Below are 14,123 nucleotides of genomic sequence, written 5' to 3'. Positions count from 1 at the left end.
CAAAATCAGTTGAGTTTGCTTCTCTTGCAATTTGTCCTAGGTTTTTTCATAAAATGACTGGACTATATTCATGAAACAAGAATTTAAACGTTTAATTTCATTCATCATGTTTAATTTTTGAGAGTCCTCCTTACAACAGTGTTAGTCAGGGTCAATTTTCAAAAAAAGTTAACCCCGAAGGCAAATCATGTTAATTTTTGGCATACAACATTTTTGGGGGTTTTGAAGGGTGCTGAATTCAAATCTTCTGTATGCCAGGCTCAAAAATGTTCCGGAATGCCTCAAAAATGGAGAAATCCAAAATGGCCGCCGCCGCCAGGTCGAAATCTAATCAATCACTTATTGTGTGGACTGTACAAGGTAAATACCTGAATTTAATGTGCTTTTATAGGTTTTCACATATGGGGAATTCAATGCCATGCTCAGATTTAAGATCAAGACCACAGAAAATGCTTGAAATCAATGTACATGATTAAAATTGTTGTCTCGGATAATGAATAATTCATGAACAAAAGAGGACCATGAAACGGGTTGATGGTATTCTGAATAATTTACTTGAAATATGTTTAAGAACAAGGTTGATTACAATATTTTAACTATTTATTTACTTATTTAACTGAATTTTAACTATTTATTTATTAATGTATATTTTATACATCCATGGTGTGGAGAGGTAGGCTAGATATGCACACATACACTACCAGTCAAAATTTGGACACACCTTCTCATTCAGTGTTTTTTCTGTATTTTTACTACTCTCTACATTGTAGATATATACTGAAGACATCAAATATATGAAGCAAAATATATGGAATTATGTAGAATTTTTTTTTTAAACAACTCTAAATATGTTTTATATTTTAGATTCTTCAAAGTAGTCACCCTTTGCTTTGTTGACAGTGCTGAAAACCCTTGGCCTTCTCTCAGTGAGCTTCATGATGTAGTCACCTGAAATGGTTTGCACCTTACAGGTGTGCCTTGTCAGGGTTCATTTGTGGAATTTCTTGCCTTCTTAATGGGGTTGGGACCATCAGTTGTGTTGTGCAGAAGTCAGGTTGGTACACAGCTGACAGCCCTTTTAGACAGCTGTTAGAATTCATATTATGGCAAGAACCAATCAGATTCAAGAGGTAGTCACCTGAAATGGTTTTCCAACAGTCTTGAAGGAGTTCACAGAGGTGTTTAGCACTTGTTGGCCCTTTTGCCTTCACTCTGCGGTCCATCTCATCCCAAACCATCTGGATTGGGTTCAGGTCCGGTGACTGTGGAGGCCAGGTCATCTGCCGCAGCACTCCATCACTCTCCTTCTTGGTCAAATAGCCCTTACACAGCCTGGAGGTGTGTTTGGGCTCATTGTCCTGTTGAAAAATAAATGATCGTCAAACTAAACGCAAACCGGATGGGATGGCATGTCGCTGCAGGATGCTGTGGTAGCCATGCTGGTTCAGTGTGCCTTCAATTTTGAATAAATCCCCAACAGTGTCACCAGCAAAACACCCCCACACCATCACACCTCCTCCTCCATGCTTCACAGTGGGAACCAGGCATGTGGAATCCATCCGTTCACCTTTTCTGCGTCTCATAAAGACACGGCGGTTGGAACCAAAGATCTCAAATTTGGACTCATCAGACCAAAGCACAGATTTCCACTGGTCTAATGTCCATTCCTTGTGTTTCTTGGCCCAAACAAATCTCTTCTGCTTGTTGCCTCTCCTTAGCAGTGGTTTCCTAGCAGCTATTTGACCATGAAGGCCTGATTGGCGCAGTCTTCTCTTAACAGTTGTTCTAGAGATGGGTCTGCTGCTAGAACTCTGTGTGGCATTTATCTGGTCTCTGATCTGAGCTGCTGTTAACTTGCGATTTCTGAGGCTGGTGACTCGGATGAACTTATCCTCAGCAGCAGAGGTGACTCTTGGTCTTCCTTTCCTGGGTCGGTCCTCATTTGAGCCAGTTTTGTCGTAGCGCCTGATGTTTTTTTCGACTGCACTTGGAGACACATTTAAAGTTTTTGCAATTTTCCGGACTAACTGTCCTTCATTTCTTAAAGTAATGATGGCCACTCGCAAGTTAACAGCAGCTCAGATCAGAGACCAGATAAATGCCACACAGAGTTCTAGTGGTGGACACATCTCAACATCAACTGTGCAGAGGAGACTGCGCCAATCAGGCCTTCATGGTCAAATAGCTGCTAGGAAACCACTGCTAAGGAGAGGCACCTTACAGGTGTGCCTTGTCATGGTCAAATAGCTGCTAGGAAACCACTGCTAAGGAGAGGCAACAAGCAGAAGAGATTTGTTTGGGCCAAGAAACACAAGGAATGGACATTAGACCAGTGGAAATCTGTGCTTTGGTCTGATGAGTCCAAATTTGAGATCTTTGGTTCCAACCGCCGTGTCTTTATGAGACGCAGAAAAGGTGAACGGATGGATTCCACATGCCTGGTTCCCACTGTGAAGCATGGAGGAGGAGGTGTGATGGTGTGGGGGTGTTTTGCTGGTGACACTGTTGGGGATTTATTCAAAATTGAAGGCACACTGAACCAGCATGGCTACCACAGCATCCTGCAGCGACATGCCATCCCATCCGGTTTGCGTTTAGTTTGACGATCATTTATTTTTCAACAGGACAATGAGCCCAAACACACCTCCAGGCTGTGTAAGGGCTATTTGACCAAGAAGGAGAGTGATGGAGTGCTGCGGCAGATGACCTGGCCTCCACAGTCACCGGACCTGAACCCAATCCAGATGGTTTGGGATGAGATGGACCGCAGAGTGAAGGCAAAAGGGCCAACAAGTGCTAAACACCTCTGTGAACTCCTTCAAGACTGTTGGAAAACCATTTCAGGTGACTACCTCTTGAATCTGATTGGTTCTTGCCATAATATGAATTCTAACAGCTGTCTAAAAGGGCTGTCAGCTGTGTACCAACCTGACTTCTGCACAACACAACTGATGGTCCCAACCCCATTAAGAAGGCAAGAAATTCCACAAATGAACCCTGACAAGGCACACCTGTAAGGTGCAAACCATTTCAGGTGACTACATCATGAAGCTCACTGAGAGAAGGCCAAGGGTTTTCAGCACTGTCAACAAAGCAAAGGGTGACTACTTTGAAGAATCTAAAATATAAAACATATTTAGAGTTGTTTAAAAAAAAAAATTCTACATAATTCCATATATTTTGCTTCATATATTTGATGTCTTCAGTATATATCTACAATGTAGAGAGTAGTAAAAATACAGAAAAAACACTGAATGAGAAGGTGTGTCCAAATTTTGACTGGTAGTGTATGTGTGCATATCTAGCCTACCTCTCCACACCATGGATGTATAAAATATACATTAATAAATAAATAGTTAAAATTCAGTTAAATAAGTAAATAAATAGTTAAAATATTGTAATCAACCTTGTTCTTAAACATATTTCAAGTAAATTATTCAGAATACCATCAACCCGTTTCATGGTCCTCTTTTGTTCATGAATTATTCATTATCCGAGACAACAATTTTAATCATGTACATTGATTTCAAGCATTTTCTGTGGTCTTGATCTTAAATCTGAGCATGGCATTGAATTCCCCATATGTGAAAACCTATAAAAGCACATTAAATTCAGGTATTTACCTTGTACAGTCCACACAATAAGTGATTGATTAGATTTCGACCTGGCGGCGGCGGCCATTTTGGATTTCTCCATTTTTGAGGCATTCCGGAACATTTTTGAGCCTGGCATACAGAAGATTTGAATTCAGCACCCTTCAAAACCCCCAAAAATGTTGTATGCCAAAAATTAACATGATTTGCCTTCAGGACTTTAAATAAGCACATTTTCCAAAATCCTGCCTAGTCTATGTTTGGTAAAATCACGTTTATGTATTTGTAAAAGAACAACAACTAAACTGTGTGGATTTGCTTAAAAACATGTCAATCATAATCTTGATTTATTGCGTTTTGCTGATTGGTTATCTGTTTGCGGAGGGGCGGGGCTTACAGGCCGTTAGTTACGTTGTCAAGGATGTTTGGAGCTGAAGTGAGGGGAAAATGTCAGACACATAGAAGTGCGGGTGGGGCATTAAGGCAAAAATTTTCACAAACAGAAGAATGTCGTGACCGTGAGAAGCTGAAACGGATATTTTAGGCCTGTATGTACCAGCCAGCTACCGCCGCCGCTGCTAGCTTAGCGGCGTTAGCTCCGTTAGCTTAGCGGCGTTAGCTCCGATAGCCGTTAGCTTAGCATCGTTGGCCCCGAAAGCCGTTAGTTTAGCATCGTTAGTCCCTATAGCCGTTAGCGGCATTAGTTCCGATAGCGGCAGTTTAGCAGCGTTAGCCCGGATAGCCGTCACCTTCTCAGCATTATCCCCGATATCCCCGACGGCTCCGGGCCCAGCGGCTTCCCGACACAAGAGCCAGCGGAGGAGGGGTCGGCGAGGCCCGGTCCACCTGTCTGTCATCCAGCCTCCAGTACCTTCCTCGGGGATTCCTGCAGCTCAGCCGGGCTCTGATTCCCCTGCTGACAGCACACGTGAGCCGCCACACCTGACCTCGCTCCTGGCTCAGCACAGAGACTCACAGAGAAATAATGGTTTCATATTGGCCTTGGAATCAGAAGGTTCTGCTTTGAGATGTTGAGCTTCAAATTTTTTTCTTCCCAAATAACAACTCATATGCTGGGCAGTCCTCTCTAAATAAAATTTTCAAAAATGCATGAAACGGAAAAAACAAGTAAACAAAACAAATACCTCACATAATAATTAGCTGTGACAGAGTAATAGCTAATAAGCTGTTAGCCTGGCTCCATCAAAGTGAAGAACTAAACTGAACTAAATTGTTTTTTTTTTTTTTAATTCTTTCTTTCTTTTTTAAATTACAAGATGTGTATTTCCAATCCACATGATCCACTGTGTAAATAAGACAGCTTCAGAGCTGATGTAAGATTTATTTTTCCCTTTGATGGAGCCAGGCTGACAACTTCCATAGACTTCAAGTCTTTATACTCAGCTAACAGGAAATGCTACCCACAGGAACTGAACCACTGGATGCACAGAGGTGAAAATGGTGTGCAACATCTGGTCTCAGTCTGGGTAAATCAGAAAAAGGGCATTTTGCCCAAAGCATTTCAATATCCCTTTAAACAATGGCAGTAGTGACTGACACAAAGATGACAGCAGTAAAAGAGTGTGAGGTCGTAGTTTGTTAAAACAAGTCATGTAATAGAAGCATACATGTGTTCAACTGTGTATAAAAAAGTAAAAATTTTGATAGATTATGAAAACTTCATGTCAGATGGTTCATAAACTGCATAAACTTTTATATATTTTTATTTTTAAAAAAAGTAAAGAAATAAGCCAACGCCTCAGTTTTATTGTCAAAATCATTGAAATATTTATTTAATTGAAAGACGCCAACTCAAATAAGACATTTTTTAAAACCTTTTTTAAAAAAAAAATTACCGGAGACATACTTTGCCGATAAAAGAAAGAGAGAAACAAACGGTGAAGAAAGTGCTTTTTTTAAAAAAAAAAATTGTGTTGAAACTAGAACATTCTCTGCCGAGAAGCGTCAACCTCAGATCTCGTTTCACAGATTGAAGGTCGTGTTCCCCCGATCTCCCGCCTCACCACAGTTCTTTAATTATTTAAAGGGTCTCTGGTAAAACGCATTCACCTCTCGCAGTCTTTGTCTCCTGTCGTGACATCACTGTATGAGCCCTGATTGATCTGTCCATGTAAAAATATGAAGGACTTGACTTTTATATTTACAACACTAGCGAACGCTGCATTTGAGGGACACCTGTAGTGTGGAGAATTCACTCTGTCCCAACCAGAGGTGCTGAAGTTTGTTTGTTGGATTTTTTTGATGATGGGTGTGTTTGAATTGAGGAGTTTCATTCCAGTAAACACAAAGTAATTTCTTGGAATAGATGACACTGACTCTGATTTAAAAAAAAAAAAAAAAAAAAAAAAAAATTAAGCTTTTAAGCACAACTCGGTGTCAGTCCTCACTGAGGTTATTGGCTGTCTTTACACCTTTACTTACTAAGGAAACATCAGGAAACTTGTTCCGTGATTTAAATAAAAAAAATACAAGTGAGATATCCACCATTTAAGCAAATGGCATAAAGTCTGAGAAAAGTGGTTAAAGGGGCAGTAAGTGAGCACCTGGCTTCATGAGACATTTCAGCTTAAAAGTCTCTCTCACAAACCATACAAGTAGAAGACAGAGTGAGAGCTCTTCACCAAGCATTTCTCTTGGATCTTTGCTAATTTGCTAGCTTTCTTGTCTATTGTAAATTTTCTCTTTAAGAAAAAACAAGAGTGCAGTACAGTCTATCGTCCATCAGGGGCAGTACTGAGCCCTTATTACACAGATTAGAGTAGTTGGCGGCCAATGAGGGCTAAAACCTATAAAATGTATTTATATAAAATGGAATTTTATTCCAAATATTGATCGGTAACTGGACTATCATTGTCATTGTTCCACGGCCCAAATATTTATAATGAAGACAGAATTATAATCTGAGGTTAAATCCATGGTTTTAAAATGATTTTCCAGATTTCCACCAGCATTGAGGCTGTTTGCTGTTGACTGCCTGCACAAACAGAGAAGGAAAACCATTTTTTCCCTCTGTGGTTCCAGATTTCCTTCATCTAACATCATAGAAATGTGGATCTTCTTAATTAGCTGCTGGTCATTTTTATCAGTGCACCATAAGAAAATATTAAATTAATTTAAAGAGGTGATTTTTCTGGAAAAGTCCCACTGATCGCTGTTCATCTGACTCTGTTTAGCCCAGTTTTAGCGCTATATGTCGCCCCCTGGAGGTGGACTCGACTCAGCTTGTAGGTGCTATAACTCTCTATATAGATCTGTTGTTGAAATGTCTTGTGGCCATGAGGCAGTAAGTCTCCATTCACAAGCATTTGTGATGTAAAAAACGTAAAATATCCTGTGCATCTCAGCGAGCGCGATCCACTGATGGAGCACAGACCTGAAACCATCACGAGCCAGTCTGTGAAAAAAAAAGAAACTAGCTAAACGTCTGATTGTAGCAGGTTTTCCAGTAAGGATTAGCTAATCTAATCTGTACTCTGTGTTAAATCTGGTTGCTTCAAGAGTTTTTGAGACCAGCAACTAACACAACTTCAGTCCAATGCATGCTTAACAGTTCAAGTGTGTGTTGTGAATGCCATTGAGGTTACTTAATGCCCCTTTAAAGCAAAGGATATTAGCATTTTTGTTAACGGAGAATTCAGGTTACCTCACACCTCAGTACGCTGAATCCTTGATAATGAACTTCAGGTAATGACTGATTTTTTTTCCCTCCAAGGTTTACACATTGTTTGGGTACAAAACTCTTCATTTTAGGATGTGGAATGAAACTCTTCAAGTCTTCACCTCATAAAAAATGTTGTTTGAGCAACACAGCGGCTTCAGTCTGCAGCTCCAGACTCCATGCAAATGAGAAGCTGCGCGTCTCAAACAGCTCGTGTTCGGGGTGAATCCTAGGCTCCCCTTTTAATATAATCTATATTCATATATTTCTATTTTCCATGTACTTGAAGTGACACTATTTCACTCAAGATAATACAATGCTTTTCGCGTTTTTATATTAGCAAATATTCAAGAGCAAAATATTCTTGAACGTCTCCTCATATACCTCTAAAAGAGAAACAAAATAAATTAAATCAGTTTTTTTGTACATACTTACATGATATGACTTTATGTTATTGTTTTCCTTCAGTCAAAGCTTGATTCTGTCAAAAAAAAAAATGGGTAAAAGGCTGCAGCTGTTCGGTTCTGAAATTAGCACACCGGTTTCCCTTGCAGACAGGACAGATGTTACAGAAAACAACATTAATGTTAAATTGAAAACAAAAAAAAATGTAATACTTGTTTACAAAAAACGAGCTAACATGAACATGAAACAAATGCGTAGTACCTTATTGTAAAGTCGAAGGACAACTGCAATACCACCCTCCCCCTCCCCCGTATCAAAACATATCTTGGACTTTGTAATGGTTGATATCATAAAAACGGTAAACATAAAATATAATTTTTGCCACAGTTCTTTTTGTTTGTGTAAATATCCTTTTTCTTAAAAATAGCCTAACCTCTTTAGAGGGCCTGTTAAAAAAAAAAAAAGAAAAGAATAAAACAAAACAAGCAACTTGAGCAATACTTAACATGAAAATATATAATGAGCCACACTTAGTTTGAAAGCAATAAGCAAGAATTTTTCGCTAGGTTAGGATTGTCCTCTACTGCTTCCCGTCCACACGATTGCCACTTGTCAGTAAACCGTCTGCTGCGCTTCACAAGGGTGCGTTTATTTTTAATCTCCTCTCGTCCCACAGACTCTGCCTCGGACTCTGGCAGTCCTTCACTCCGAGGAGTAGACTTGCATTGCTGTCTTTGCATGAAGTTACATCCATCCATCCATCGCAGTCCTCCAAAATAATCCCCAACTTCCTCTTGTCCTCCGTCACGGCAGCCAGGGGGCGCTACATGTTGTAAGCCACGTAGATGGGGTCCAGCTGGTCGGCCAGGAAGCCGTCGCGCAGGTGCATCCTCTGCTTCTCGCCGCGGGAGTTGATGGGGATGACGCCGATGTCGACCACCACCACCACGCCCACGATCAGGTAGTGCTCCTCCAGCACCACGTTGGTGACCAGGGGAACCAGATCCAGAGCCTCCTGCTCGGAGCCGTCCAGCTCCACCACCACCACCAGCAGGTTGGTCCACGTGAACACGGCGCTGCAGGGGCACGACAACACGTCACACTCACACACAGCTTTTGTCTTCATGAAGCAAACGAGAGCAGAGAAGGAAACTGACAGGACACACACGCTGCATACACACTGTAACTGACAGGACACACACGCTGCATACACACACTAACAACGCTTAGAGAGTAGAAACTATGTCGCCATGACATCCGATGAAAATGTCAGGAAACCAAAACCACATCTGCCGCTGTCACTAAGATGCCACGAATGTCTCCCTTTTCTCCATTCATATCTTTATAAAATTCACGATTAATCACAAAAATAATTCGATTAATCAATAATGAAGATAATGGTATCACTTAATTTTAGCGGGCTGTGAATTTCATGGTAAGTAGGTGATAATTAGCAAGTAATGTATTTGAAATTACTCCAAAATTACATAATTTACCTCAAATTTTATTGAAAATGAAACTGTCACCAAACTCATTCAAATGAATATTCAGATGTATTAGATCATAACAATGAAACCAGGGTTTCCACTCGTCATGAAATTTCTGGAATATCATGAAATCTTGACTCTGATTTTACATGTGACACTTGAATGCAGCTTGAGTTCTGTGCAGTTCAGTTGTATTGGAGTTCTGCAGGAAAACTAGTGAATAAAAATCAATGTAACCTCATTTGGAAGGATCAGAATGAGTCTGGTGGCACAATAGAAGTAAAAGTTTTGGTTTTCAATACATTTTGAGGTAAATGTTGTAATTTCAGGTTAATTTCTAATGGAAATGTTCTGTTTTCACAAGAAAATGAAAATAAGCTTGTGGCTCTTGCTTTGGATTCAAATTAAAAAATCGTCGGTTTTGGGAGGACTTGAGTCTTACCTGGTATGATGTTGGTGACTTTGCCAGAACATCATTCAGTAACTTTATTAACAGTGCAGCTAATTAGAATTAAGTTAGCTCATCTCTGATCTAATCACAGCTAATATTCACGTTATCCTGAGATAGCCTTTGAATTAGCCTCCAATAATTTTAGATAAGTTCAGCAGCTTGCTGATGATTTTCATTGATTTATACTTAAACTTCGTTCGTTGCGAGGTCTCAGACTGTCCCAGATCCCAACCCAATGCTCCCAAACCCTGACTGTCCCTGCTGGGACGGCGGTGCTGAGGTCGGTGTCGGTCGCTGCTCACCATTCTGTGATGCTCTTGTGCGTCCTGATGACCGACGTCTCGATGTCGATGGGGTGGTAGCGCATCCCCCGCAGCTCCATGGCCTCATCCAGAGCCCCCACCACATACAGGGCGTCATGTCGCTCTGCACACGTGCACACACACACACACACACACACACAGAGCCATGGTCAACTTGCGACTTCATCTTCACCACAGATCTGCTCTCTAACACACCAGAGACGACCAAACACAATCACAGCAGGCTGGGGAGCCACAGGCAGTCTAGTAAAAATTAGATTCCTGTGGATGAGAGTGAACAATTAAATATCTATGCTTTCTCTTTCACTTGCAGCTAGGTTTGCCCGCGGGTTGCCTGTATATTTTGACAGTGGTGGCTCGTAAGGCTGTTGACTCCACCAGCCACTTGCGTTGGTGGCTAAACTGCACTTAAGGTGCTAAATATTTTAGCTGGCCCTGGATGTTGTGTCTCTAGCAGCTAATATGAGCTCTGAGAGCAGAGCGGTTCAGGCTGAAATCCAAAGAGGGTTCCTGCACAGGTTCATAAATGCCACAGTAGATAGTCACCATTTTTCTTTACCCTGCAGTTAAAAAGTAGTGAAAAGTAAGTGCTGTGAGGTACAGCTTCACCAACACCTCAGCAGAGACCACAGGGCTTCTTCTTCACCTCAAAACAACCAGGTTCATCTTGAAATGTCGGCTTTAATTTCTCCTTTAACGTCATTCTTGAAGTTTTGTTTTGAGCCATTTTTTTTTTTACACTCTCTCAAACTTGATGTGCCTCTCAAATGGTTACATTGAAATTATTCTCAAAACTTTATCTTCATTCTCAAAGTTTTGACTTACTCTGTATTCTCAAAGGATATTGTAACTTAATTTTTTTGTTTGTTTTTTTTATTATGGCCCTATTAGGGCTATAATAAATCTTCTTTAGATTCCACATTTTACCATTTTAACACTACAAAATTCATTCTTCATCGTCTTCTCATTATTATTATTATTATTATTATTATTATTATTATCATCATTATCATAACGATTATTATATGGAAAGCCTATTAAACAGCATTTAGACCGTGAGATGCTAAAGTACATTGAAAGTCTTACTAGCGCTGTTCTTTTAGGTGTCATTAGTTTCCCTGAATCACATCCTCACGTTATCACAAGGTCATGTCAAATGTATAATCCAAACCGATAGGTCTGACTTAATTGGCACAGCAGTTTCAGAGACCACCAGCTGAAGTTCGGGGCTGTTCTTACCCCCGCTGGCGTCGGTGAGTTCGGTCCTGCGGAGGAAGCCCAGGTATCCGGTTCGAGCCCAGACGGTCTGAGTGTCGCCGAAGCTGAGCCTGGAGCTGAAGTGGTCCGACTGCAGCGCCTCGTCTCCGTACACCGTGAAGTAGCCGCTGGCATTGTGGCCGCTGTGCACCCAGATCTACCAAAAACACAACATCAGCTGTTAGAGCGCAGGGAGAGGCTTCACTGCACGGCGTGTTTTCTTATTAAAGCCTGCTGAGATATTATGGAAATGGTCATGTCCTCCCACCAAGACCTTCACTTAGAATAAGGTCCTGCTTAGTTAACAGTATCAGTTGTATTTTGAAACTAATGATCAATAAACTTAAAAACACTGTGTTGGCTGTCATTGTAGAGTATATTTTGTGTTAATCCACTTTTATGTAATTCACTTTAACAGTGATTTGTTAAAACCAGATGCATGATATTGAATTTTTTTTTTTTTTTTTTTTTGCTTATATACAATATACCGATATTTTCCAACTCTTTTGGCTGACTGCAGATGCCAGTACACTTATCAGTGTAGAACACAGAGTGGAGCAACAAGAGAGAAGAATGTCCTCATGCTTACTCATAGTTGATGTAGAGTGACCCAGAGACGATGACGTTTAACTCTTAAGGCTGAAACATCAAATGTTCAATTTCTTGATGTCATGCTACAACAGTTGAGAGCAATGATCATGTCCTTCAAACTTTAAAAAAATATTCAAATGGTTTTGTCTTCCAGTGTGAAATGTACAGCCTGTGCTACTTCAAGTCCCCCTCCAGTCATTCATTAAGCCCCTAAAACCTTAGGCTATCTCGGGTCATCAGTATTACATATATAAAGGTTTTTCCACATAAGGAAAAACATTCACTAAGAATGTGCATATCTATGAATATGCAAATAGGCCCCGCCCACCGCCTGCCTGCTGGCACGCCAGCTCATAACCAGAGCTCTGTTCACGCAACCAGCAAGTCCCATCCTAAGTCCTATATTTGAAAATCTCACCATGAAACAAAACAAACAAAAGAGAAATGAAAGAGAGAAAGGTCTCTGCTACGCTAACGTGAAGCAGCTGTTTCCAGTTGGTCCTTTTTTTTTTTTTTTTTTTTTTTTTTTTTTTTTAAGGACATAAGGCGACCAGCAGCAGCACGGTGACGGGTGGAGCTGAGGTTGATGATATGCAACACGATGCCCTGTCAGCTGACAGCTGATTGGCTGTGGGATTTGTTATGTAGCAAATCTTGATGGCCTGGGGTGCAACGGGTCATGCACACACACACACACACACACACACACACACACACCCCTCCACCTTCAGTAGAGGAGTGTGAAAACACCTCTCCAGTGACATAAACATAAGATAAAGACATTTTTGATTGGAGGGGGGCTTTAAAGTCCATTATCTGTGTGTGTGTGTGTGTGTGTGTGTGTGTGTGTGTGTGTGTGTGTGTGTGTGTGTGTATGTGTGTGTGTGTGAAGTGATGAGCAGGCGGTTCAAACCTCGCCCAGATGCGACTCTCCCATTGGTCCCTTGGTCTCTGGGTTGGCGATGATGATGCGAACCCCGGGCAGGATCTGTCGGGTGATGCAGAGCAGAACGTTAACCACCTCCAGAACCTCTGCCAAATATGCATCCACTTAACTGTAGATCCCTCAATTATGGGATATGCAGTTGCCACGGAAACCACACAACTCAACATCACTTTAAATCACCGCGCGGCTCAGTGGCTGTGGTTATTTACTCAAGGCTGAACTGTTTGGTCTTGGAAAACACTTCTTCTCTGTGTGCAGTTTGTCTGACTGTTGCAGCTCTGTAAACCTTTACATCACTGATGGCATAACACAGAACCAAAACACTAAAGAACCTCCCCTCTCCTGAAAGGATTTCTCGGGTATTATTTTCAAAAGATTTAAATGTACACAACAAGATACATTTCCAGACCAGTTTTGTTGATGTTCATATTTTAATTTAAGGTTTATGTGGAGCCACTTTCAGAAGACACTTTCAGAACCAACTTAACAAACTTTAAACTGAATGATCACCAGAGGCTTTTTCCACTATTCCTGAGAGGCTGATATTTTTCAGATACTCGGTTTTCCCCAGACAGTTTCATAACTGATGTACACTTGCTGAAATTATTACAAGGTTTTGGATTTCAAAATGAACAACAGTTTTATTTGACTGATTTGTGGTCTGTGATGGCCTGTGTGACTGTGCATGAACAGTTAAACCTGTTTGTGCTCATTATGTTTTCAGATGGGAGAACCACTTCACAATTTCATTCCCCCTCCATCTGAAATATTTTATTAACCATGTTTTTCAAGAGCATGGTGATGAAAAGTCATAAAGACGGACTCACCTTCCCAGACTCCATCAGCGGCAGACTGTGTGGTGACCCCCTCTCTACTAGTCTGACCCTGTGGACAAAACCAGTAAAAACAATCCATCATAATGGCACTGATTAATATTGATGCACATAGTGTAGAGTGGAGGGAGTAAGCAGCAAAATATACCCATACATTCATGGCAAATTCACGAATGCCATGAAGACAAAGGACTCTTCCTTGGTCTCCAGACAATAAGTTTTTTGTGTTAGCCAGTAAAGATAACAGGGATTTTATTGATCCTCAAGGAGAAATTGGGTAGATATGGATTTAATTTCTTGATAAACACAGGACACTGCAACAGGAAATTGGCTCTTCTGGGTATCAACCTCATGACCTCTCAGTTATGTAACTGTCTCTACCCATCAGGACACCATGCCACCCTTGCCACCAATCTTTCATCATCTATTTCCACTCCTGTCCCTCATAATATAAAGCAGAAAGACAAAGCGTCCCTGGTAGAGAAGTGGCTTAAAACAGGCCTGCATAAATTCACAGTGATTATATGTAATCATGCACTGGGAGCACAGCGGCGGCTA

The 14,123-nt window shown here is 41.0% G+C and overlaps 1 protein-coding gene and 1 long non-coding RNA gene across 6 annotated transcripts in view; one reads left to right on the top strand and one right to left on the bottom strand.

The window, feature by feature from the left end:
• Nucleotides 1-3,989: 3,989 nt before the first annotated feature.
• Nucleotides 3,990-11,248, top strand: LOC115375611 (uncharacterized). Its single transcript, XR_003929730.1, has 3 exons — nucleotides 3,990-4,521; nucleotides 8,354-8,731; nucleotides 11,116-11,248. It is a non-coding gene; the product is annotated as an uncharacterized LOC115375611 (long non-coding RNA).
• The window catches only part of dip2cb (disco-interacting protein 2 homolog Cb), a 283,750-nt gene continuing 275,140 nt past the window's right edge, over nucleotides 5,514-14,123 (bottom strand). For all 5 annotated transcript variants that reach the window (XM_030075067.1, XM_030075070.1, XM_030075068.1 and 2 more), the window contains 5 exons: nucleotides 13,560-13,617; nucleotides 12,700-12,774; nucleotides 11,178-11,352; nucleotides 9,918-10,041; nucleotides 5,514-8,753 (listed from right to left, as the gene is read on the bottom strand). In XM_030075067.1, the coding sequence (XP_029930927.1) occupies nucleotides 8,501-8,753; nucleotides 9,918-10,041; nucleotides 11,178-11,352; nucleotides 12,700-12,774; nucleotides 13,560-13,617 (685 nt within the window). In that variant the 3' untranslated portion in view covers nucleotides 5,514-8,500. The remainder of the gene's footprint in view (nucleotides 8,754-9,917; nucleotides 10,042-11,177; nucleotides 11,353-12,699; nucleotides 12,775-13,559; nucleotides 13,618-14,123) is intronic.

This window comes from Myripristis murdjan, chromosome 17 (genome assembly GCF_902150065.1).
Source record: "Myripristis murdjan chromosome 17, fMyrMur1.1, whole genome shotgun sequence".
Taxonomy (NCBI): Eukaryota; Metazoa; Chordata; class Actinopteri; order Holocentriformes; family Holocentridae; genus Myripristis; species Myripristis murdjan.
The sequence above is the reverse complement of the archived record's forward strand: the minus strand, read 5'-3'. Positions and strand labels throughout refer to the sequence as shown.